Source organism: Trachemys scripta, unplaced genomic scaffold (assembly GCF_013100865.1).
Source record: "Trachemys scripta elegans isolate TJP31775 unplaced genomic scaffold, CAS_Tse_1.0 scaffold_26, whole genome shotgun sequence".
NCBI lineage: Eukaryota > Metazoa > Chordata > Testudines > Emydidae > Trachemys > Trachemys scripta.
In genome coordinates this window covers 2,814,887-2,841,152 of record NW_023260511.1, presented here as the reverse complement: position 1 = coordinate 2,841,152, position 26,266 = coordinate 2,814,887, and the positions used below count along the sequence as shown (strand labels likewise).

Genomic DNA, 26,266 nt, shown 5'->3' with positions numbered 1-26,266 from the left:
TATAGACTAACAGATGTGCCACAGGACTCTTAGTCTGGATCTGTAAAAAGCAACAAACACGGCTACCCCTCTGATACTTGAGCTCTGTACTGTAGTTTAAATGAATTGCTCAAAGTTCTGTATTTATATACCTAGTAAGGAATCCATTTGTCAGAAAACATTTCCTGAACCTTTTTCATTGTCATTATTACAGACATATTTGCTGATGGGTACTTTGAAATAAATTACCAAAATAATTGAAACTGGTGTGATTATATTGTGATATTTTGACAAATAAAAATTTGCAGAATTGTAAAATGCGTTGTGCAGAATTCCTCCAGGAGTACAGAAATGCATCCATAAACTGAATTTCGCAAGGTTGAAGGGGAAGTACATCAGGCTTAAGACAAAAGTTGAAGATGCTGGGCCATGCCAGCTGTGGGCAAGACTCACCTTCTACTAAATTGCAAAGCATGTTTTGAGACAAACCCCTGGTTCTTCTGAGGTCAGTCGGAAGCCCGAAGGCATCCATTAAGCATAGTTTCAACATGAGGCAGGTCAGACACTGCATAAAGAGTCACTCTTAGAAAAAATGTTGCATGGACAGTATAATTAAGTGGGTGCAATGACTCAAAAGATGCCCACACATACAGCATTGAGTATCACTTTGAGTGCCACAATGAATGTATATAATGTGTTGGGTCAAAAGGTAAAAGCAACAGAAACAAATACTGATTTTACTATTGCAACTTGTGTGACTCAATAAATTGCCTGGTAGAGACTCTAATGGATGGGAAAGTGATGACCATGGCCAATGCAGAAGCTAAGTACAGAGAAATATGTGCTTTGAATGAGATTGCAGCAGAACAGATGCTTAGCAGAAGGGCTTTTAAAGCCCTTATTGAATCTGAACTGTGAGATATAGACATAGTTTTTAGCAATCCTAGCCACAGAAATGAATCAGTGCATTTCCTTAAAAGCTGCACAAGGTCTGGCCCTACCAAATGCGGAAGAAAGTGCTGACATCAACAGTAATATGAAGACACTGTTTGCAGCTGCTAAGTTTCTCTTTTAAAAAACAAAAAAACAAAAAACACAGAAAAGTATTTTGTCCTGCAGTACATGGGAGTTTCAGGGCTGATCCCAAACCTGAAAAAATAATGCCACGTGACCTGGACAACTTCTTAAGGGGTGTAGGTTTCAGAGTGGCAGCCGTGTTAGTCTGTATCAGCAAAAATAACAAGGAGTCTTTGTGGCACTGTAGAGACTAACAAATTTAAGTCAGTGACTTCAGCACCAGCAAGTAGGCCAATAAGCAAGCGGAGTACAAGGCTGCTGCTTTAGCACATAGCCTGATGTACGAGTGCTTGAGTGAAAGGCTAGGTCAAAACCAGCCCCCCCGTGCTTCAGAGGGTGACCCGCACCACTGAATTTATGATTCTGTAGATTTTTACTTTCCTTCGCTTTCTATTACTCACGTGACCGGGGAATGAGATTTTACTGTGTTCCGCTCCCACACTCTCCTATTCCCTGCTCTGCATAGGGGCTGCTCCAGGATCACTGCTGAGTGCCAAGCGCCTCCCGAAGGGGGCAGGGAGAACAGGTGAAAAGGTCGTGGGTGGGTGGGTCGGTCCCTTCACAGACACCAGCTCAACCCCGAGGCCGCTGTGGTCAGCTGCGAGGGCTAGACCTCAGGGGCGGGTTAAAGCAGCCCCCTTCCCTTGACTGACAGCGATCGCGGCCAATCCCTGTCACGCAGAGGTGGGATGAACTCTGCGCTGGATAGAGGCTGCAATTTGCAAGCAGGAAGCACGTGTGTGATGATTAGTAGGTGTGTTGTGGGAAACTGCTGCTGTGCTGCCGGTTACTGCAGGCGAACCCGTCTCAATATCTTTGAGACATGTGGGTGAGTGAGTTGGGGTGGCTGGGGTTATAGGTGGAGGTGGGGAAATGTGCCAGGGAGAGGCCTGTCTATTGGGGAGTTCAGGGAGACGGGATTACAGGTTGGGGGATGTGCAGGGAGGGATCTGTCTGTGGGGGATGTGCAGGAAGGGGCCTGTCTATTGGGGTGTTTAGGGAGCTACACAGGTCGGTCGGGGGGATGTGCCCATGATCTCACAGCAAACTCCCACATTTTCTCACAGTCCCATGTGTCCTCTCTCATTACTTTCAGTGAGCTGAAGACAAGATGGCCTCCCTCAAGCTGGCCATTTCCCTATAGCTTTTGCACATAGAAGTGAGGTTGCCCCTAGTGGACATGGAGACTGAAGCCAGACTGTTCTCAGGGAAGATGGCTGCCTCTGTTAGGAGGCTGAACTGGAAGCCATGAGGTGACGGGAATACAGGGAACAGAACGGGGGCTGAAGATTTGCAAGTAGATATGAGGGACAGGAGGGATGAATGGGGGTACAGGGAGAGAGACAGGGACATAGGGTATATGGAGTGCAAGAGGAGATGGGGAAGGGTGGGGCAGGAGAATGTGAGGTGCAGGAGGAAACTGAAGAGAGGCAAGAGAGGAGTTGGGAACATCTTTCAAGTGCAAGGGAAAATGTGAGGGGTAAGATGCTATAAAGTGATAGGGAGGGAAACTGGGGACAGGAGTGTTGGAGGCAGAGGGGGATAATGTGAGTGGGGAGAGGAGACTTGGTGGGGTTGATAAGGAGGCGTTTAAGGGAGAGGAAAAGGTCAGTGATAGGGGAGGAGAGTGGAGAAGCATTGGCGAGTGGCTCCACCATTCTAGGGGGTAAGGGATTAGGTGGAGTCCCCCTTGGAGCCCTCAGTGGTGAGGCTGCATTCTGATTGTGCGCTTCACTTTGAATTTTGACCCCGAAATGATTTCACACACACTGGGGCCAGGCAGCTCCCGCTAAAGAATGCAAAACCAGAATGCAGTTCAGAACCTCACATGGGCTTACAGATCATTGGCGGTTTTTCTTTTTTTTTAAAAACTTGTGATTTTGGGGAGAGGTCCCACTCATGACCAAAGGGGAGATATCCAGAAGGATTAATGTGCAGACCAAATGTACTGGCAGCAGGTGAGCGAAGTAGGGAGCAAGTGGGGAGAGTGCCAGAAATGAAGGAGAGGGAGAGAGATGAGGGGATTTCTGCATGAGAGAAGAGGCAAAGGGACATGAGCCAAGAAAAGGAGGGAACTGGGAGGAAAGGGAAGAGATTTCTGGCCTGACACAGCTGAACCCCTCACAGTTGTGAGAAAATTATGAAGCCAGGGGAGAAGGTGATCAGATTTTGGGGCTATGGATTGTGCCCCTCTGTGGCTCCTCTTGGTCCCCATTTTTTTCCTGGGTGAGTGTGGGGCTCCTTCTGGTGGTACCTCCAGTTATCATGGATGTGAGCCTGCCAGGTCGTACCCTCTGCTGGAAATGTGAGAGATTAAATCATCCCTGGATTCTCTTTCCACTCCGCAGGTGCCGGGATCCTGAGCAAAGCCGAGATACAGCCTCATGAGGAAGGGCCTGAAAACCTGGAGCTTCCTGACATGTTACAAGGGGGATCAGGAGAGACTGCTTGCCAGAGTCCTCAGCAGGAAGAAGCCTGCGAGAAGCAGAAGAGGAACCAAGTCAGGAATGTGTCAGATCCCTTAGGAGAGTGTGAGAACAGATTCAGACTTCCCCAGCCACTTTCACAGGGCAGACCTGGGGCCATGGGAGATCTTAATAGCCAAGAGAAACCCCATAAATGTATAGACTGTAGGGAAAGCTTTCATGAAGAGCAGGAACTCTTGGCCCATGGGAGAGTCCACAGGAGGGAAAGATCCCATCTCTGTGCTGAATGTGGGGAGAGGTTCAAGCATTGGTCAGAGCTTTCTAAACACCAAAGAACCCACACAGGGGAGAGCCCCCATTCCTGTGGGGAATGCGGGAAGAGCTTCCGGCATCTGGCCACGCTTGCTGTGCATCGCCAAATCCACATGGGGGAGAGACACCATCCCTGTGGTGAGTGTGGGAAGAGGTTCAGCTGCCCCTCAGATCTCAGCAATCACCAGAGGTTGCACACTGCCGAGAGGCGCTATGCCTGCCCTGAATGCAGGAAAGGATTCAATCACCCCTGCGAACTGAGCAGGCACCTGCGAATGCACACGGGTGAGCGCCCCTTCCCCTGCCCTGAGTGTGGGAAGGGGTTCAGCCAGAGCTCGGATCTCAACAAGCACCTGCGGGTACACACGGGCGAGCGGCCCTTTCCCTGTGCTGAGTGCGGGAAAAGGTTCAGCAATAGGTCGGATCTCAACAAGCACCTGCGGGTGCACACGGGTGAGCGGCCCTATCCCTGCACTGAGTGTGGGAGAAGCTTTAGCCAGGTCTCCGCACTCACCCTACACCAGAGAACCCACACTGGAGAAAGACCCTACGTCTGCGACGTGTGTGAAAAAAGGTACACGCACCCATCAAACCTAATTAAACACAAGAGAATCCACATGGGGGAGTGACCCTGGGGAAGGATTTGCAGAGAGAGAGCCTCTGGTGTGCTGCCAGAGAATCAGCAGCATCACAATGGCAGATCCCAAGGGACAAAGCCTCTTTGCAGATTGAGTGCCACGCAGACTGATTTCTAGCTAGAGCCTACCAGAGAATCCAGCTAGACAAATGAGACCTTGCCAGACATGGACTTCGCTCCAGACGTATGTGTATAATAACGTGAAACTGAGGAACAGGAACCACTACTACAGAGTTTGAGAAACATTGGCCCCTACCCCTGACTCCCACCATCTCCTCCCAGAATCAGTGGTTTAAACCCCTGGGAAGGGCTTTCTCTGAAGAGTTGTCCAGTGCCAGAAATCCCCCAGCAGCAATTAGTCCCTTACTTGCGTTTTACCAGTCAGGGGGTAGCTTGTCTCTTCTCTGCATCTGTGTGAACTCATTTTGTTCCCTGCTCTGGCTTCCTCTGTGGCTGGGATGGAGCCTACTTGGGGCTCTCTGCCTTTGGGTAAGGGAGGTTTCTTTAGATGTGTTTGGGATTCCCCTGGGACTTGCTAGGGCTGTGAGCAGGAGGAGGTAGAGAAACGGTTTGTCCCATGGGTTGGGGAGGCCCCAGCATCCACCTGAGAGATAGCTGCAGAACCTTGCACAACAGAGTCAGTTAAGATGTTTACAGATTCCAGACCTGATTGTCCTCTTACTCACAGCAGTTTTACACTGTCACTCTCTTGACTTCAGTGGAGTTACTCCTGACTTACATCAGCGGGAGTCTGAGGAGTACCAGGACCAGCATCCCCTGGAAGCTGAGACTAGATTTTATTCCTGTCAGGATTCTCAGAGCCCCCTGCCTAAGTGATTTGAGGGGTAGATGTGACCTTGGGGTAGGATCAGGCTGTTGGTGTCTGAGGACTGTTTGGAACGTCCCTGCAGATTTAGGATCTCTCCTTGGTGGAGTCCCTCCTTCCAGAGACTCTTCTCATGGGAGCCATGTAGTAGTTCTGCATGGTATTTTAATCCTACACTTCTAGGATTGCTGACCATATTTCTGCAAAGGAAGCAATGCTGTAACTTGCATGGGAGGTGCTTTCAGGCTTCCTGCAGCTCATTGGCCCAGACAGAAAAGTTACCTCGTTCCTTTGGCCTTTATTTTATTTTCAGAGCATATTTTTTGGCAATTCGTGTTGTGCTGAACATGACCACAGTCCCTTCTCTTAACTGCACCCTCTCCCCATATACTTGATCCTGAACCCATTACAGCCTGTGTTTTTAATATGGATTTGATTGTTTGGTATCACTAGGCCTGGTGTTTCCTTCCCAGATTCATTTAAAACTCCAGTTGCTAACAGAAAAATTAATTACAACCCTAAGATTAAGAGAGACCCTGAATTTTCCCACTTTCAGTGACTTGAAATGTTTGCAAACTCTGGCTTTACTGAAACCAGCCTAGGAAAAGGTTGTTCAGGATTCAAAATAAATGATGTTTCCTCAGCTCCAATACTCTCCTTATACGTTTTCATCTACTGATTTCTTGTGGTGTTGGCACTCATAAATGCAGATCCAGTGGATAAGGGTCTGTCTACACAGAGTCAGGAGCACTAAGTAACAAGATGATGGGTTACATGCCTCACAGTGGCTTTAGGCTATGTCTACAGTATGCACCTTTTAGTAACACAGCTGTGCCGCTACAGCCATACTGCTAAAAGGTGCGCAGCGTAGTCGCTCTTTGTCGGCAGGAGACCACTCTCCCGCCAACAAAGCACTATTCACACCGGTGCTTTTCATTGGTAAAACTTTTGTCGTTCGGGGGGGGGGGAGGGGCGCGGAGGTTTCACTGACGAAAGTCCAGTGTAGACAAAGCCTTACCCAGTGTCCTAGATCTTCCTGTATTCATCTATATAGCATGGGAATAATGCAAGTCACAACACTCAGGCAAAGGAAGCTGCAACAGAGTGTGAATTACACAGTTCTTTAAGACCAGAAAGGACTTTTATGATCACCTAGTCTGACCTCTTCCATAACACAGGCTGTAGCATTCACCCAGTGAGTTCCTCCATCAAGCCTGATTAAAATGTGTCTTTCAGGAAGACATCCAATCTTGATTTATCAGGGGGTAGCCGTGTTAGTCTGTATCTACAAAAACAACAAGGAGTCTGGTGGCACCTTAAAGACTAACGGATTTATTTGGGCGTAAGCTTTTGTGGGTAAAACACCACTTCTTCAGATGCATGGAGTGAAAATTACAAATGCAGGCATTATATAATGACACATGAAGGGAAGGGAGTTACCTCAAGTGGAGAAACAGTGTTGACAGGGCCAATTTGATCAGGGGTGATCATAATGGTCCCTTCTGACCTTAAAGTCTATGATTCTATGATTACCAATTAAGGGACAGTGCTGTAGGTTAGACAAGTGACTAGGGAAGGAGTTAAGTACACAGCACTAATGACTGAACTGACAAGGAGTGCTGTTAAATTCATTATAATCAGGTGAACAGGAAATCATATAAATAAATCAGAACAGCAGCAAATGAGGTACATCAGTGAGTTACATACTGAGGCTCCATTCCCAGGACTGGGATGCAGCTAGGGCCAGTGAGGCAGAGCAGGGAAGATGGCAGTGACACAGCTGGTCAGTGGTGGTGGCAGAGGGGCTAGATTGCCTGTCACAGAGGTGCAGTCCCTGGTGCTTCCTACTGAGTTACAAATCAGGCATTGCAGGGGCCAGGCAGTGAGAGGTGCTGCTAGCAGAGTGCTGTTGGGAAGCAGGGCCGTTTCTCCTGTGGCGTTGATAGAGCTCAACCTTGGAAAACAAAAATCCTTTCTCCTCTTCTGGCTGGCCTGCTTTGCTTATGGGTACTACAAATACACACCTGCCCCAGAACAGCAGAAAGGAAACCAGTGCTCTCCTATCACCTTACCTCCTTTCTGCAGCACTTCAACATATAGAGAGAGATATACAAGAGCTAGGTGTTATTAGTAAAAGCAGGTAAGAACAGAATATCTTCTGGAGGTTTCAGGCACTGGGACTCCACTTAAGCCTCCCTCATTCTCCTGTAGGATGTGAGGGGGTGATGATGGCATAAGGGAGGGCGGAGGGCTGATTTCCCTCAGGCTGTGTAGTAGTGGCTCATGTTCTTCTTCTCCAATCGCACATATAGGCTAACAGGAGCGGAGCTCTTGGTTAGTCTATAGTCTAAACATGGTCTCACTTGTTTCTGGCTGCGGCTCTGGCGTGGATTCTCTGGTGACGGGCCAGAGAGGATTTGTTACTGAAGCTCTTCCCACACTCAGGGCATGGGAAGGGCCGCTCGCCCGTGTGGGAGCGCTCGTGCACGGTGAGATCAGCGAGGTACTTGAAGCTCTTCCCACACTCAGTGCATGGGTAAGGCCGCTCCTCGGTGTGGCTTCTTTGGTGTTTAGTCAGGTTGGAGAGCTGGCTGAAGCACTTCCCACACTCGGCACAGGGGTAGGGCCGCTCACCTGTGTGGGAGCGCTGGTGCTTATTCAAGTCTGAGGGGTGAGTGAAGGTTTTCCTGCACTCAGCACAGGAGTAGGGTCTCTCCCCTGTGTGCAATCTCTGGTGAGTGGTCAGTGTGGAGAGGTGGCCAAAGCGTTTCCCACACACTGAACAGAAATAGGGTTTCTCTCCTGTGTGGGTTCTCTGGTGTGTTTTGAGATGAGCTAGGCGGTTGAAGCTCTTCCCACATTCAGCACAAGGATGAGGCCTCTCACTCCTGTGGACTTTGCCATGCTCTGTAAGCTTCTGTTTTTCCCAGAACCTTTCCCCACAGTCTCTACATCTGTGGGGTTTCTCTGTCCTGAGAAAATTGCTTTGACGGTAATGGTCCCCTATGGTCCGAGGTCGCCCTGGTGCAGGGAGCTGGGTTAGTCTCCTGAATCTGCTCTCACATTCCCCTGGGGGATCTGTCTCATGTGCTGGGCTCCTCTTCTGCCTCTTGCAGGCTCCTCCCTGCTCACATTTGTGGGTAACACTCTCCCCTGATCCCCTTTCTGGTACGCTGGGCAGCAGCAGGTTTTCAGGCCCTTCATCACGAGGCTGCTCCTCAGTTCTGCTCAGGATCCCAGCACCTGGATGGAAAGGAGAATCTATTTCATGTGCTGCTGTTGTAAAGGAAAGTCACTCGTCTCATGGCCATGACTGTGGCAGCCTCACATCCTCCCCACTGGAGATACCCCAAGAGGAACCCCAGAGTCAGCCACACAGAAATGGGGCTGAGGGGAGCTGTGGAGGAGGAAAAGTCAGGAAGGTCTACATCCCCATTCTTCATTCCCTTCCTTTTTCCCCTCAGACCCCACCAGAAGGTTTTTACAGCCTCCTTCTCCTCCCCTTCAGCCCCATCACCTTGCTAAGCACCATGCCACCCACGCTATACAGGCTTCTTTGCCAGCAGGATTTCTCAGCCCATCAGCGCCATAATGCCCAGTGCTGGGGCTCATTCTCCAGGCTTTATTTTTACTACATAATACATTACACCAGTATGTGCAGATATTCTTGTCCCTGAGTTTGGCAGTGAATTCAGAGGGCCTGAATTCAGAGGGCTCCTGCATTCCCACTGCTACAGCTCCCAGAATGCCAGGAAGGACACAGAGGATAGTTCAACATTGTGGGGGCGGGTGACAAGGACTAGGGTCTGCACAGCTATTCCTCTCATGGCCAGCCCCACCTCAATCACTGCTAAGGCACTGGAGCTTTCCTGGCCCAGGGATGATGAACTGTGACCCACAATACCTACTCTAAATTCCCTTAATGAGCACCCACTGCCACCATGCAGCCCCCTCTCTTTCTCAGGCATCAGTCTTGCTTACCTGTAGATGAAAGGCTCTATACAAAATTACAGTTCTCCAGAGCCATTGATTTACCCTCCACAGACCCTCTGACTTAGGGGTTCCCTTGTTACTGTCATCTGTGCCCCCTTCCCTTGCCCCACACCTCCCCGTGGTGAGAAGAACGCCCCTTATTCTCTATACGTGGCTTATTACCAGTTTCCTGTAGCGCTTGATTCTCCTCGGCACAGGGCAACTTGGACTTGTTTTGTCCAACCTCCTCGGGGGAGACGCACTTGTGACTGGGTTGCAGTTGCTCCAGCTGGGAGTTCTCAGATTCCCATAATGCTTCAGGGGTCTCCATTTCCTCAACCTTTACGCACACTGTGACCTAGGAATGAACCCCATACAAGCACATCACTTTGGAGCCAGGGCCAGAGATTCATGGGGAGGAGCTGTACTGTATCTAAAAGGCCATGCTGTCAAAGCGCTCCTAGCCCCTAACAGGGTCAAGGGGACTTGGAGGACCTGCCTCACTAAAGTACAGACTCATCCCTCTGATGAGCTGAAGGGGAAGCCACAGAGGTTAATTTATTGGAGCCATGTCCTGTCCCAGCCAGTCAGGGCCAACATTGCAACTGGCATCCATGCAACTGGGGCCTTGTAAAGGACTGACAGGACATTACAGGCATCAGGCACTCCACTCTCAATGTGCCTGGAGGGCTTCCAAAGCATTCAAATTGGCAGGGTCCCACCTTGCCCCCTTGACCGCTGTCTGAATCACCTGTCCTGTGGATTTGGCCACCCTGCAGTAGGGGCTGATAACATCTTGTAGATCCGCAAAAAGAACAGGTGTACTTGTGGCACCTTAGAGACTAACAAATTATCCTCAAATAAATTTGTTAGTCTCTAAGATGCCACAAATACTCCTGTTCTTTTTGCAGATACAGACTAACACGGCTGCTACTCTTAATCTTGTAGATCACATCTGCATCTCAGGCTTTGTTACCAAATGGAATGCCACGAGCTTTTCCTCTCAGCCTTGCACACCCACACGTTTCCTGGGCATTCAGGCAGAGTCCTACCCTCGCTTTGAAAATCACTAGAGCTCCCAGGTGCACGTGGATGCATATTTATACCCTCTCAGGCTTTTAATAATGTTGCCCTTGTTGAGTAAAAATGGCTCCTTCCTTGCCCCCTTTCCATAGCTGCAACATCCAAAATAACCTGCTGAACAGCATGTTTAAACACAGTAACCAAATCTCCCTCTCACCTTCCCCAATCAGACTGGGGCTTCACTATTGATCCAAGCCTTGGTGAGGCACTGAGTGCACTGTAACAGCAGCCACAGTTGCTCATGATGGGCCTGCTGAGAGGTACTGAGTGAAGGGGACAGGTGGGAGGTGGCAACATTTACAAAGAGAGAACACCAGGATCTGCAGAGCAGAGCATCACAGACCAGGGAGCTCTGGAAATCCCTGTAACTGGGGACCCAGCTGAGTCCTGAGTCCCAGGCAGCCCAGACCCCAGTGCTGAGAGCAGGATTACACAGAACAAGCCCCACTCATGTCCTGCCTTGAGAATTCCTATGTTCACCCAGTGCTCAAACCTGCCCCGTCAAATTCCCTGCAGAGCCCAATGGACATTCCCCTGCACCTGCTCTCACCTGCTGCTCCCACACTCCAGCCTCTCGCTGTCCCAGCTGGAAATCCTCGGCCAGGGACACAGCCTGGGCGCAGGTTTCCGGGTGGCGTACCCAGACCCAGCTCTGGATTTCCTCAGGCAGGATGGTCAGGAACTGCTCCAGGATCAGCAGCTCCATAATCTGCTCCTTGGTGCGGATCTCCGGCTTCAGCCATTGATGGGAGAGTTCCCGCAGGCGGCTGCAGACCTCTTGGGGCCCTTTTGCCTCCTGGTAGCGGAACTGCCTAAAGTGAAGGCGCTGCATCTCCGTGCTGATGTTGCAGCCTCGCAGGATGGCTGCCTTCACCGTCCCATAGTCTCGGGCGTCTCTGGCATCCAGGCTGCTAATGGCCTGTTGGGCTTTTCCAGTGAGGGATGGCAGGAGTCGGGTCACCCACTCTCTTCTGGGCCAGTGGCAGGCTTCAGCCACTCGCTCGAAGGAAGCCAGATAGACCTCAATGTCATCCTCTGGTGTGAGCTCAGGCAGTTCTGGGTTTCCCCAGGCCCAGGCTAATGCCGGTACAGCCTCAGGAGAGGTCCAGGGGGCTCGCAGCATGTCCTGATTTTGATTTTCCCCATGCTGGGGGATCTTCTCCCGTTGCTCAGAGCTGGATTTTTGTTGTCCTGTCCGGGACAATGGGGGACTTGCTGAGATGGGTGGCATCACAGCAGCATCTTTCCCTTCTCTCTCCGATTCCTTCCCTGGTTTGGGGCCTGCTGGATTTTCTGTTTCCACTTTGACATGCGTTAGCACCACTTGTTGTAGTGGACCCTGGATCTGCAGCCCCAGGGGCTTCCGACCACGGTGCTTTGCAGCCATTTTGTGCCTTGTGAAAACAGCCTTATCCCAGTTGAGGTAAGTGCTCTAGTTTTCAAACCTGCATCTCTCCCTTGTTCCTGCTGGAATGGTACACACTCCTGGGGCTCCTGCAGCAAAACACTGACTAGGGATTTCACTGTGTAACAAGGACCCTAGTAAACAGAAGGGAAAAGAGACACCCAGGCCTGATTCACCCAAACAGCCAGCTCCCCTTCAGCACAGACTAGCCCCGTGCTGACCCCTAATCCAGTACTGATAACTAAGCACTCAAAAATCACGAGTTTAGCTTTATCACCATGAGATTTACAATGATAAATGTTGAGTTCTGTTTTGCACCCTGTAGGATTCAGGTTTCCAAGCTTTTCTCTGCAGCCTTGTAGGAACTTACTACTTCGTTCATTTTAACCAATGCAGGGACTGAGCTGAAGCTCTAACAACATCATCACATATCCGGGGTCTTGTGATAAGCTTGTGAGTACTGGCAATAATGGTCATTTCAGCTCCGTGCCCCGCTCCCAGCACAGGAAGGCCCCTCCCTGAGTCCCTGACCCCCATCCAGCCTGACCCATATCCCCAGCTCCCTGGCTCCCCAGCACAGCCAGAATCCTCCCCCAGCACAGCCAGACCCCATACCCCAGGTCCCTGCCCCCGCTCCCAGCTCCCTGGCCCTCCAGCACAGCCAGACCCCCTGCCCATATCCCCAGCTCCTTGCTCCCCACTGCCCAGCCAGACCCCTGCCCATATCCCCAGCTCCCTGCCCCCCAGCACAGCCAGACCCCATATCCCCAGGTCCCTGCTCCCCCACCAGGTCCCTGCTCCTCCCCCCGCTCCCTGGCCCCCCAGCACTGCCAGACCCCTGCCCATATCCCCAGCTCCCTGGCCCCCCAGCCCAGCCAGACCCCTGCCCATATCCCCAGCTCCCTGCCCCCCACTGCCCAGCCCCCTCCCGGAACCCCAGGTCCCGGCCGTCCCCCCGCCTCACCTCGCCGCCCCGCCCGGACGCAGGGGGAGGCCGGCCCGGTTCCCCAGACAAAGAGGTTCCGCCCCGGCCAGCGCAGGGTTAATCTCCAGCGCGAGGATTGGCCGCGATCGCTGTCAGTCAGAGCCCGGCCCGTCCCCCGCTCGGCTGCCTCGGGGGCTCAATCCCTAGAGCCGGGCAGGGGGCAACGGGCCAGAGCTCGCCCTCCCCCCCCCCCCATCTGGGGCTGCCCGTCTGCAGGCGGCTGGGACTGTGGCTCCCGGGCTGGGGACCCTGCAGCCTTGGGCAGGGGGCTCCCCGCAGAGAGCTGGAGACCCCCGCCCAGGGCCAACTCCTTTCCAGGATCACCAGTCAAGGGGATCCAAAGGGGCCACTTCCCCCCAGCATCTTCCTCAGACTGCCCCCCCGTAGGGGTTCTGGAGACACCCTGCCCCGGACACCCCTTAGTTCTCAGGAACCTGCCAGCCCTGACCTGGGAAACCCCATTTCAGGGCCCTCTGTCCTCTCTAGCCCCTTTCTCAGCTCCCCTCTGAGTCCTCACACACTCGTCACTGGAATGAACAAAAGCAACAGGGTAAAAATCCTGTCCGCAGGTTCGTCCGATCGTGGCTCCCACTGGCTGCAGTTTGCTGTTCCAGGCCAATGGAAGCAGCGGCCAGCACATCCCTCAGCCTGTGCCACTTCCCGCCTCCCCCATTGGCCTGGAGCAACGAACCACAGTGGGAGCCGCGATCAGCCAAACCTGCGGACACGGCAGGTAAATAAACCAGCCCGGCCTGCCAGGTTGCTTACCCTGGCGAGCCACGTGCCAAAGGTTGCCGACCCCTGCCATATTTGTTCCCAGTGTGGTTGAAGGGCGAGGAATTGACCTCAGAGGAGATAGCACCTCCTGGAGCATTATGGCAATCTCAGAGCTCCCAGCCTCAGTGATTGCAGCCCTGTGCAGGGGGAGGCAGAGTTGCCAGGCAGTATTTGGTGGGGGATTTTTTGAGTTTCTCACCATCGCGTAGTTCGTGGCATCAAGTCTGTGAATATTCCCCTATTCAAAATGGCCATCATCTCCCATTATTTCCCACTGGTCTGAAGCCAAATTGGCCTCAGTCAAGATAGTCCCCATTTTCCTGCAGCCTATGTGTGTGGCAGTGAGGCTGCCCTTGGTATAGGAGACTGCCCCTGCCAACTCCCATGGTTTTCAAGGAAACTGAAGCCAAACTTCTCAGGGAAGATGGCTGTGGCTCAGTGGTCAGAGGGCCGGGGGGGAAACGAGGAAATGGGACTGCAGGGAGGAAGACGAGCTAAGGCAGTGATTCTCAAACTTTTGTATTAGTGACCTCTTTCACACAGCAAGCCTGTGAGCAACTGCCCCTTATAAATTAAAAACACTTTTAAAAAATATTTAACACTATTATAAATGCTGGAGGCAAAGCAGGGTTTGGGAGTGGAGGCTGACAGCTGCAACTGCCCATGTAATAACCTTGCAACCCCCTGAGGGGTCACAACCCCCAGTTTGAGAACTCCTAAACTAGGGGCAGAGCCCCTCTGAGCAGCCAGTAGGCAGGCTGCCACAGCGGTTTGGAAGGGGGATTTCTAGAGCTGAGGCTGAGGCCTGGGACCTCTGCTGTTCCCTGGACCCTCCTACTTCCTTCTGATATCTTCCCCAGTAGTGTAAGGCTCCAGGACCTTTCCAGAAAGAGGTGAGCTCCTCCTGTTGCCAGCCCCATGTGCCCGTCCGTGCCACCTGCTTGCACTATAGGTCCATCTACATTTTGAGCAGGGGGTGCAATTTCCAGGTCGAGGAGCCCTAGCCACATTAGCTCTGATTGAGCTGGTGTGCTAAAATAGAGTGTAGCCATGGCGGTGTGGGGGCTAGCTGTCCTGAGAACGTGCCAGGCATCTTGTTGGACCGGTATATGTGGGCAGCTAATCCCTCCCGCCACTCCAACTACACTCTATTTTTAGTGTGCTGGCTCAAACAGAGCATCTCCTCAAGCTGTGAGTTACATCCCAGGTTGAAGTGTAGATATATCCTATGTCAGACAGGCCTCAGTGTCATCTGTTCCCTGGGCAGTGGGAGTGTAGGACTTGGGATCCAGCCCCTGTCTTGGCTCAGAGCCACACTGAGATCAGGAATATGTATGAGTTGTTGGAGATGGCAAAAGCTAACCTAGACCTGGCTCCTCTTCCTCCACTTTCACTGGAGTCTCTCTCACTCCTCCTATGAAGTCTACAAAGCATGTCTTGTCCCCCTCCAGTCCTTATTCATGGCCCTTTTGCTCTTCTTTTGGCAACTCACGATGTCCTTGGAAAAGGACATTCTGCAATTCCATTTTGACATCTCAGGGTTGCTTTCCTGCGACATGCATGTTTCCAACACCGAGTCCTCAGCAGCAGTTGTCACAGCCCTTTCTGAGGATTTGGCCAATGGCTAGCCTGTTAGTCAGGGGTCGATGGCAGTGGCAATTCCTGAGTCTTGTCTCCATTGCAGCTACCCCTGTTCCTTCCCAGAGAGCAGGTGCACCAGGAGTGAGTTATGACCTAACTTGCCAAGTCACACACTCATCCACACTGAGAACAGCTGGGCTGCAGGAAGCCAGGCATCCAGTCACAATGCACAAGACTCACTAACTACCTTGGAGTTGAAGTTTCAAGTCTGGTTTTACTTTGCTGGTTCAGGGAGCCCAACACTCCAGGACACGTGATGTCTGCATGGGAACAGCAAGATGCCTGCTCCAAAGGGTGAATATCTCTTCCAGGCACCCCGTGCAGATGCAAAGATGCTGGGCTGGCATCCATTCTGGCTACCCTGGTTCTTACACCTGTAACATTTTGAGGTAAGTGACACCAATTGTCTCCTCCCTACTGTAAATTCTCAAATACTGTAATGTCTTCTCTGGAGTGTTAGGTCCCTTATCCCCACTGTGTAGTTCCGCCTGGACTGCAAACAAAAAGGTAGGGGATAGATGGTTGGGGGTGGAGAGGCTGTCCCTTTATCACATGATATGGAAATCATGGGAATATAGGAATTGCCAGACTGGATCAGACCCAAGGTCCAGCTAGCCCTGTATCCTGTCTGACTGTGGCTAGCATCAAATGCTTCAGAGGCTGGTGTAAGAACCCCCACAGTAGCAGATATAGGACAATCCATTCCCACAAAGTCTTATCCTGATTGCCTACAATTAGAAATTGGTTTAAACCCAGAAGCATGAGGTGTAATATCATCACCATTATTTTGTTTGTAATAATTATTGTAACTGGATATAAGAATATCCACATATGTATCCAATCCTTTTATAATCTTGCTAAGTTTTTGACCTCAAGGACTTCCTGTGGCAATGAGTTCCTCCGTCTAAATTACATGCTGTGTGAAAAAGTATTTCCTTTTATTATTTTTCAGTGTGAGTGTGCTAATAACATTTGCAGGTGACACAAAGTTGGGAGGTATTGCCAATATGGAGGAAGACCAGAATATCATACATGAAGATGTGGATGACCTTGAATACTGGATAGAAATGGGATGAAATTTAATAATGCAAAGTCATGCATTTAGGCACTAATAAGAATTTTTGCTATAAAGTGGGCACCTTATCCGTTGGAAGTGACAGAGGAAGAGAAAGACCTGAGTGTGTTAGTTGATCACAGAATGTCCATGAGCCATCAATGTGATGCAACTGTGAAAAAGGCTAATGCAATCCTACGATGCATCAGATGAGGTATTTCCAGTAGAGCTAAGGAAGTGTTATTACCATTATACAAGGCACTGGTGAGACCTCAGCTGGAGTAGTGTGTGCAGTTCTGGTCTCCCATGTTTAAGAAAGATGAATTCAAACGGGAACAGGCTATTAGGATGATCAGAAGAAAGAAGAACCAACCTTAGGAGAGGAAACTTAATGATCTTAAGTATCAGCGGGTAACCGTGTTAGTCTGTATCCACAAAAACAAGGCGTCCGGTGGCACCTTAAAGACTAACAGATTTATTTGGGCATAAGTTTTCATGGGTAAAAAACCTCACTTCTTCAGATGCATGGAGTGAAAGTTACAGATAATGCCTGCATCTATAACTTTCACTCCATGCATCTGAAGTGAGGTTTTTTACCCACGAAAGCTTATGCCCAAATAAATCTGTTAGTCTTTAAGGTGCCACCGGATGCTTTGTTGTTTTAATTATCTTAGCTTGTTTAGCCTAATCAGACAAAGGTTGAGAAAATATATGATTGCTCTCTATAAATGCATCAGAGGGATAAACACCAGTGAGGGAGAGGAGATATTTAAGTTAAGGCTGACACAAGAACAAATGGATATATTGGCCCTCAGCAAGTTTAGACTTCAAATTAGATGAAAGTTTCTAACCATCACAGGAGTGAAGTTCTGGAACAGCCTTCCAAAGGGAGGAGTGGGGGTAAAAAAATCTAACTGGTTTCAAGACTGAGCTTGTTAAGTTTATGGAGGAGATGGTATGATAAGGTTACCTACAATGTCATCTGGCCCATCTGAGACTGCTAGCAGCAAATCTCTCTAATGGCCAGAGATGGGAAACTAGAGGGGGAGGGTTCTGAGTTAGTACAGAGAATTCTCTCTCAGGTGTCCGGCTGGTGGGCCTCATCTACATTCACAGGATCCAACTGATCTCCGTATCTGGGGTAGGGAAGGAATATTGGCAGAGTCCCTGGTGGTTTTTCACCTTCTTCTACAGCATGGGTCACTTGGGGTTATGAACTAGAGTAAATGGTGGCTTCCCTGTAACTTGAAGTCTTTGTCAAGATTTGAGGACTTCAGTAACTCAGCCAGAGATTAGGGGCCTATTACATGAGTGGTTGGGTGAGGTTCTGTGACGTGTGTTGGGCAGTAGGACAGACTAGCTGATAGTCTCTATTGGCCTTAGAGTCTATTCATCTAATTTGCCCCCCTTTAGTTTCATTCAGGGTCCCCGCGTTTATGTGTTATGAGACAAGGAGAATAGAGAATTTCCTGATCTATCTTCTTTATTCCTGTTATTTTATATGCTATTATCTTGCCTACTCTTATTCATCTCCTTGCTAAGGGAAACAACCCCCATCTTATCCATCTCTCTTCATAGGAGAGTTCTTCCAGGCCTTGATTATTCCCTTCATTATTCTCTGAACCTCCTCTAGTTATGCAATATCTTGTTTGCAACAGGGTGACCTAGTTCAGCACATAGGATCCAGATCAGGCTGCACCACTGATCCTCATGTTGCCCAGTGTCTCGATGCACATCTCAGTCTCCCCTCTAAGTGTCTGAGGTCTCCCCTCCCCCGTCGTCCCAATTTCTGCCTCTCTCCCATACTGTTCGACAAACTGAAACCCCCCAGGAGTCTGATAAACCATCATTATAGTGATTGGGAAGTCAGGACTGCAGATAACAAGAAACAAAAATGACAAAGGGCAAATGACACAGGATAGCTAATTAAGGGACATAATAATGCAGTTAGACCATGTCAGGTGACTAATAAGAATTAAGTATGTAGAGCAATAACCAATAATGAACACTCTTCACTTAATTACAATGACTGTTCACACGATTCAACTAAAAAATACCAGCAATTCAGAAAAGCAGCAGACGAGGTAGGTCAGTCAATAAAAATAAAGGCCCTGATCTTGCTTGTGGAGAGCTCATTGCAGGATCAAGATTACATGCTCAAAATCTCAGAAGAAACAGCTAAAGCGATAGTTGTACTGATGGGCAGTTGAGCAGTCACACAGTATGGACACACACACACACACAGCAGAGAGAGCAGTAAATAAAGAGTTAACATGGCAATGAGCAGGGCAGGAGCAGCAAACTAATGAGGCAATGAACAAACACACACAATTAATTACATAGCAAACATAAATGCTTAGTTTGGGACAGGAAATAGCAGGAAGCTCCTCTCAGGAGATGGGATGATGCGGCAGACTTTGGGCATAGTTACAGAGTGACATTGGAGGGCTTGGAAAGTCTGGAGTGTGGAGAGGGTGGTTGTGCAGGCCACAGAGGCAGAGCTGGTTGACACAGATGTGGCCAAACACCTCCCCCTGGATCCACAGTTCCCAGCAGTGCTGGGTCTGATGTCACCTCGTGAGTTTGACATAAGCAGCAGCCCTTGAGGAATTCTTTGGTTCTTTTTCCTCATAGAGCTGAGAGATCTTAGGCCTCCCAACCCCTGGGAGAAATCCCTTCCCTATCTCGAGTGACCTGCTCACAGCCTGGGCAAGTCCCTAGATTATAACAAACACACACACACCCCACCCCACCCCAAAACAGTAGAAATACAGAGAGCCTGTAGTAGGCCTCAGACCAGCCCTTAGAGAAGCTACAGGGAAACCAGAGCAGATTAACTGATGTTCCTGTGGACACAAGAGACAGGCTGCTCAATTGCTAAGTAGAGTAGGTAAGGGAGCAGTCCCTGCTCAGGGGTTTCAGGAGTTGGGACTCCTCAGAGCATAAGGTGAAGCCACCCTCTGTTCTCATGGTTCTTAATCCACCTCATGCGGTCTGTGAGGGAGAGATGGAACTGGTACTGGGAGAAGGGGGCTGATTTCTCCCAGTTCCTGCACTAACTGTTTCCATTCCTCTACTTCACATTATTATACACACACAGCTGGAGTGGTGCTCTTGGCCAGCAGGTCTCACTTGTTTCTGGCTGCGGCTCTGGCGTGGATTCTCTGGTGACGAGCCAGAGAGGATTTGTTACTGAAGCTCTTCCCGCACTCAGGGCATGGGAAGGGCCGCTCACCCGTGTGGGAGCGCTCGTGCACGGTGAGATCAGCGAGGTACTTGAAGCTCTTCCCGCACTCGGTGCAGGGGTACGGTCTGTCCTCGGTGTGACTTCTTTGGTGCATTGTCAGATTTGATTGCTGGCTGAAGCGCTTCCCGCACTCGGCGCAGGGGTAGGGCCGCTCGCCCGTGTGGGAGCGCTGGTGCTTGTTGAGGTCCGAGGGGTTGGTGAAGGTTTTCCCGCACTCAGCACAGGAGTAGGGTCTCTCCCCTGTGTGCAGTCTCTGGTGCGTGGTCAGCGTGGAGAGGTGGCCGAAGCTTTTCCCACACTCCCCACAGGAGTAAGGTTTCACTCCCGTGTGGGTTCTCTGGTGGGTTCGGAGATGGGTCAGTCTGTTGAAGCTCTTCCCACATTCAGGACAGGGATAGGGTCTGTCCTTCTCATGGACTCTCCCATGGGCCATGAGGTCCTGCTTCTCCCAGAACCTTTCCCCACAGTCTCGACATCTGTGGGGTTTCTCCATCCTGTTAACGCTGCTCGCCTGGCTTTTAAGATCTCTTACGGCCCCGGGTGTCCCTTGAGCAGGGATCTGTGGGAACACCCTTGGCGGAATTCGCTCGTTCCCAGCTGAGTTTCTCTTCTGCCTCTTGCAGGCTTCTTCCCGCTCAAGTCTGCGGGCGACACTCTCTCCTGATCCACCTTGCGATGTTCGGGCCAGATCTAAGTTTTCTTGCTCTCCCAAATTCTCCGCTCTGCTCAGGATCCTGGCACCTGCTGGGTGGAAAAGAGAATTTGTGTGAGATCCTGCTGTTGTCAGGAGGAATCACTTTTATCCTGGCAGCAGGTGTGACTGAGGCAGCTTCAGGTCCCACCCTAGAGGAGATACCCCCAGCAGAAGCCCCACAGTCAGCAATGCAGAAATAGGGGCCAGAGGCTCACTCGTGATTTCCATTTCTTTCTTTCCTGTCAGCTCCCCAATTTTCTTTCTGCAGCTCAATCCACACAGACAGCACTGGCCAAACTCTTTACTAGTCTGCTCCATTCTACAGAACCTTTCCCAGCTGTTGTTAGGTGTCAGTAGGAGGCAATCAAGCTCCCTCTGCTTCCTACAAAAATCCGCATAAAGATACTAACCATACGCGAGCCCTTCTGCTGAACTATGCCAGGGAAACAAACTGGGTCTCCGTGTGTTACACTGCAGGCACCTGATACTGTGGGGAGGAATCAGAGAGGCTCCATGACCCAACATTACCGCTGCCTGGAGACAGTGTTCAGTCCAGGATGCCCCATCCCATCAGCCCAGTAATGCTTGTGCCATCCTGGATCACATGCTCTAGGCAATACTTCACTATTGTGTCGCTTACATCAGTGTCTCAGAGACATTTCCAATGTAGCACTAAGCCCAGAGAGGGGGTGAATTGCGGTTCCTGCACTCCCCCTGCCAAAACGTGGATAGCAAGGACTCAGCACTGGCCATGAGAAACAGCCATGCAGCCTGGACTCAGCCCTCTCTGCTAAGGCCCTGGAACCTAGCACTACCAGAGGTGATGGACTGATTGCCTCTGAGGACACCAGTACAGCAGCCATCTGTCCCAGGAAGCTGTGTCTGAAGGAAGCTACATGCAGGGGCTGGGGTCCCTGTTGACATCTCCTGGAGAGAGTCTGTGTGAGACAGATAGTAGACAGACGTGGCTGTAGAGATACTGAATGCAGCCAGGTGAATGGCACAAGGGAAAGGCTGGGGAGCCATCTGACTAGGACGATGGCTGCACATGCTGAGACCAGCAAAGGGCATCAGCCTCCCAGTGGACAAGAAGCAGTGAGGCTGGCAGAGAAGCATCAGATTGTTCCCCCAGCCCCTACGGGCCAGCCAGGGTGGGAATGGAAAAGCCTGGCACAGCAGGAATCACAGGGAGCACCCTTCTCTGTTATCCACCTGGCTGTTACCAGCCTTGCTGGATATGGCACTGCCCAAGGCATGATTAGACAGCTCTGCAGATCAACCCTTATAACAGTTAGTGCATCACAGGAGTTTACGCTGGGTGCATGAGAGCGAGCAGGACAGTCCTAGAGCTGCCTGAGAAGGGTCAGGGACAGCTGGGGGTGGGACCTCCCCTACTAATAGGGATCTCTTGGGTGGGACTTAGCACCTTTGCTAGATTGTGGAGGAACAGCTGAACACATCTGCTGAAGAAAACCTGGAAGGAGCCCAGAAAACTGCCCAATCATCATGCCCAGAAGGGGTAACTGCTCCCAGAGCAAACAGTGCTGTGATGGCTGCTTGATGAGACCAGTTGCCTGGTAGCACCTGCTAAGGGTCTATGGAAGAGAGGCCCATTGATAACATAAAATAATGATGCCAGAGAGAACTAAACCCCAGCAATTTCTTCCCCTCCCTTCAGCAGGTTCCTCAAAGAAAGCGGCTCCTCAAAGGATGCCTTGAATGGGAGAGACACAGGTGGAGGGGAAGGTGAACAGAGAAGATGCCACCACCGGAGGAGGGAAACCTACCACCTGACTTGATGCACAGGAGGCAAGTCAGCAGTAGGGGCTATAAGAAAGGCTGGGAAAGGGTCCACAACTGTTATAAGCCAAGTCAGGGAGCACCCACCTGCTGGACAGAACATTTCTGTAAAGGTGAACAGTCCCACCCAACAGTGTCTGCACAGAGCCCCTGGGTCAGGTTAGACAGTGAGAAACATGCCTGAGCCCACAGGCGCCAACTTTTGTTGGTGCCGGTGGGGTTCGTGCCCCCCACCCCAGCCCCAACTCCGGCCCCGCCCCGACTCCGGCCCCTCCCTGCCCCATTGGATCCCTCCCCAAATCCCCACCCTAGCTCCGCCTTTTCCCCCAAGCATGACGCATTCCTCCTCCTCCTCCCCCCTCCCCCAGGCTTGCACGAAAGCTGTTTCGCGGCGCAAGCGCTGGGAAGGAGGGGGGAGAAGCAGGACGTGGCAACCCGCTCAGGGGAGGAGGCGGAGGCGGGGGGGAGCTGCTGGTGGGTACTCCGCACCCACCAATTTTTCCCTGTGGGTGCTCCAGCCCTGGAGCACCCACAGAGTCGGCACCTATGCCTGAGCCTTTTCTGTACTACGGCCCCACCCTGGCTACCCCCAGAGAGGCTGCTCCAGGGATGGACGCCAGGCTCCCTCTGGGATAACATCCCATGAGCTCACTATCTCAGGCCCTTCCTGCTGAGGATTCGCCTCATTCTCATTTATCTGCTGGAAGAGTAAGAAAATAACCATGGTGCCTCTGTTGAGGAGACCATCAGGGTCTGAATCCCCTCTACATTCTGGGGAGCAATTTAGGAGGTGCCAATTCTGCTCTCACTCCCCATATTAGCATCTAGAGGATGGGTGGGAGGAAGTGGCTCATTCCAGGAATGTGTCAGGATGCACAGGAAGGCCTGAGGGATGTGGGTCAGGAGGAGAAGGCACCTACTTGGTAGGATCCTGAACAGGAGACACAAGAGATGGCAGAAGAAGGCAGCCACGTGATTGGGGGCAGCCAGAGTGCAATCCACATTGTATCCATAACTCCATATGTTACACGAGACATCAGCCTCCATAGGCTCTTCCTCTGAAACACCGATCCCACCTGTGAGTGCCTCACATAGAGACCTTGGAAGGCGGGGAACTAAGGTTCCTGTTAGCTATGAAGCCCACAATCGCCACCAAGATTGACCTACCACGATTATGTGGCCTGTTCCGCAGGCACCAATCCTGCTGTGCATTAACCTACAGATTGATGGGTCCACACCTCACTATAAATCCTCTGAGCCATGCAGTTCCCCCAATTCTCCCCTCCAAGCTATCCCCTCCACACACCCTTTCCTCAGAAAGGCACCCCTAACCCCCTACATGGCTTATTACCAGTTTCCTGTAGAGCTTCCATCTCCTCTTCAGGGGCATGTGGCAACTTGTACTTGCTCCATCCTACCTCCTCCTGGGATCCCCACGTGGTATTGGGCTGTGGTGGCTCCAGCTGGGAGCTCGGAGATTCCCATAATGCTTCAGGGGTCTCCGACTCCTCTGGGGTCACTTCCTCGACCTTCACACGCACTGTGACCTGAGAAGGAACCACATGGGTCACCATGGAACCAGGGCCTGAGAATTACGGGGGGGAAGAGTCATATCTAAAAGGCCCCATTAGCAAAGAGGTCCACCCCAGGGTGAAGGCTCCCCCAACCCCTACCAAGGTTAATAGGACTTGGAGGGTCTTCCACACCAAAGTACAGGCATACACGTGGGAAGGCTCACCCCCAAAGTGATGAGCCAATGAGGCTGACCAAGAGGAGTCCTGCCAGTCAGGGTCAGTACTGAACACTGCACAGTACTGTACATCCCTGCCACTGGGGACGTGACAGACACGTGGCATTCCGCAGCCTGCGAGCCTAGTGGGCTTCCATATGGTTCTGATCTGCAGGGTGACAGACCCACAGCTGTCCTGAGGGACACCACGGTGTGCAGCAATTCTCAGCAGTGGAGAATTTCCCTCAGTGCTGGGCCCTGCGGACACCACCAGTGGCTTGGGGGAGGGCCCCAGAGGGAGGTACCACACCCCTTCCTCCAGGGGGTACAATGAGGGCAGAAGTTCTGGTGTCTGGTCCAAGTGGGAGCCCTGCACCCTCGCTCTCTCCATCAGGGTCTGTTTACAGCATGTTTGTATACCAATTGCAAATTGCCATGTACTAATGACAGTTAAATGCCAAGTGCATATGGTGCTGTATACTTAGTGGCCAAGTCCGCTCAGTCCTGAGCCCCCCATGCAACGTTCCTGGGCATTTGGTCAACTTGGGCACAGTCGACACCAACTTTGAAAATTCCCTGGGCACAAAATATCCATTGAACCTTTGTCTGGGCAAAGCTGGGTACCTGCCCTGGGGCTTCAGATGGGGTCCATTTATTGTGATTAGAAACTGCCCCTTCCCTGGCTCACATGCCAAGTGAGCAGCATCTAGCCCCAAGCAAGAAATGCTTCTCTAATAGCACATTTCAAACCAGTGACCAGTTCTGCTTGCACTGTGCTACGGCGGCATCTCTACCAGGTCAAATGCTGAGGAGGTCGTCGTCCTGTCACCATCATCCCCAAGAAGGGCTGCTGAAGGGTACTGAGTGACCTTGCATACTAAAGAGGCAGTGCCACTTACAAACCAGAGAACACCAGGATCTGCAGAGCATTACAGAGCAGGGAGCTCTGGAAATCCCTGTAGCTGGGGACCCAGCTGAGCCCTAAGCCCCAGGCAGCCCAGACCCCAGTGCTGAGAGCAGGATTACACAGAACAAGCCCCACTCATGTCCTGCCTTGAGAATTCCTATGTTCATCCAGTGCTCAAACCTGCCCCGTCAAATTCCCTGCAGAGCCCAGTAGACATTCCCCTGCACCTGCTCTCACCTGCTGCTCCCACACTCCAGCCTCTCGCTGTCCCAGCTGGAAATCCTCTGCCAGGGACACTGCCTGGGCGCAGGTTTCCGGGTGACGTACCCAGACCCAGCTCTGGATTTCCTCGGGCAGGATGGTCAGGAACTGCTCCAGGATCAGCAGCTCCATGATCTGCTCCTTGGTGCGGATCTCTGGCTTCAGCCATCGATGAGAGAGTTCCCGTAGGCGGCTGCAGACCTCTCGGGGCCCTTTGGCCTCCTGGTAGCGGAACTGCCTGAAGTGAAGGCGCTGCATCTCCGTGCTGATGTTGCAGCCTCGCAGGATGGCTGCCTTCACCTTCCCATAGTCTCGGGCGTCTCTGGCATCCAGGCTGCTAATGGCCTGTTGGGCTTTTCCAGTGAGGGATGGCAGGAGTCGGGTCACCCACTCTCTTCTGGGCCAATGACAGGCTTCAGCCAGTCGCTCGAAGGAAGCCAGATAGACCTCGATGTCATCCTCTGGCTCAAGCTGTGGCAGCTGAGGGTTTCCCAAGGCAGGGTCTGGAGCTGATACAATTTCAGGAGAGGTCTGTCGGGCCTGCAGCACCTGCCGTTGCTGGGACATCCCTTCTTGTGGCTCTGTCTTGACCTGGTGTAGTCTAATTCGGGACCATCTGGGAGTTACCGTTATGGGGGGTGCCACAACGGGATCTTTTGCAGCCCGCTCGGATTCCTTCCCCGGTCCTGGTTCCAGAGAATCTCGCTTTTCCATTTTCTCTTTAGTGGGCCCCACCTGCTGCAGCCGAGCCTAGACCTGGAGGTGCAGGGGAAGTTGGCCCGCCTGCTCTGCAACCGCTCTCTGTTTTGGGGTTCGGCCTTTTCCCGGCTAGGGTCTAGGCTCTAGTTCTCAAACCTGCTTCCCTCCTTCGGGCCCCTCTTGGAAACACTGGGTAACCTGCAACAAAACAGTTCATGTGGATTTTCCTGTGTGACGGGAGAGTGACCCACAATACACAAAAGGTAAAAGAGACCCTGCCTCAACTTCCCCAAACACCCACTGGGCTGTCCCCTCCGCTCCCACCCAGCTCCCACTCCCCTCCACTGACCCTCGCCTACCCCCGATTTCCGCAGGGGCTGGGAGTGTAGGGCTCCCGACACAAAGAAACGCAGCGGCTCCTTTCCCAGCAGGGACTGGGAGACAGGAACTCCCCCCGGCGAACGCAGGGTTAATCCCCCCTCTGCACGGCGAGGACTGGCCACCATCGCTGTCAGTCAGCTGGAGAGGCGGCTTAACCCTTCCCTGCGCTCCCTCCGCTGCTTCCCAGCTGGCCCCACGGCCGGAGCTGGCGTCTGCACCGCGCTGCGAGCAGGGAGGGCGGAGCCCGGCCGCGCAGCTCGGCCTGGGGGAATCCGGCCGGGAGAGCGGGGCGGTGCTTGGCTGGGGTCCGGCCCTCGGCGCCAGGTGCACAGGCGCTGCCAGCTGCTTCTGGATGGGATTTGCAATCCCCGTCC

The 26,266-nt window shown here is 51.9% G+C and overlaps 2 protein-coding genes across 4 annotated transcripts in view; one reads left to right on the top strand and one right to left on the bottom strand.

Annotated features, from left to right (window-relative positions):
- The first annotated feature begins 1,685 nt into the window (after positions 1–1,685).
- On the top strand, positions 1,686–5,900 carry LOC117870334 (oocyte zinc finger protein XlCOF19-like). Of its 3 annotated transcripts, none has more exons than XM_034757469.1 (2): positions 1,686–1,810; positions 3,405–5,900. In XM_034757469.1, exon 2 carries the CDS (start codon positions 3,476–3,478, stop codon positions 4,421–4,423), a length of 948 nt encoding a protein of 315 aa, XP_034613360.1. In that variant the 5' UTR covers positions 1,686–1,810; positions 3,405–3,475; the 3' UTR covers positions 4,424–5,900. The 3 variants fall into 3 exon arrangements, with proteins under 3 accessions (XP_034613360.1, XP_034613359.1, XP_034613361.1); XM_034757468.1 differs by having other exon boundaries at positions 1,740–1,885; XM_034757470.1 differs by lacking the exon at positions 1,686–1,810 and adding an exon at positions 2,186–2,309.
- Positions 5,901–6,705: 805 nt separating this feature from the next.
- The window catches only part of LOC117870317, a 37,567-nt gene continuing 18,006 nt past the window's right edge, over positions 6,706–26,266 (bottom strand). Inside the window, exons 6-11 of the mRNA XM_034757418.1 lie at positions 24,789–25,562; positions 23,267–23,462; positions 19,306–20,165; positions 10,863–11,744; positions 9,413–9,587; positions 6,706–8,500 (exon numbers count right to left, since the gene is read on the bottom strand). Coding sequence (XP_034613309.1) covers positions 7,617–8,500; positions 9,413–9,587; positions 10,863–11,744; positions 19,306–20,165; positions 23,267–23,462; positions 24,789–25,562 — 3,771 coding nt within the window. The 3' untranslated portion in view covers positions 6,706–7,616. The remainder of the gene's footprint in view (positions 8,501–9,412; positions 9,588–10,862; positions 11,745–19,305; positions 20,166–23,266; positions 23,463–24,788; positions 25,563–26,266) is intronic.

Coding starts and splice junctions, on each gene's coding strand:
- LOC117870334 (XM_034757469.1), top strand. CDS start 3,476: ATGTTACAAGGGGGATCAGGAGAGACTGCTTGCCAGAGTCCTCAGCAG.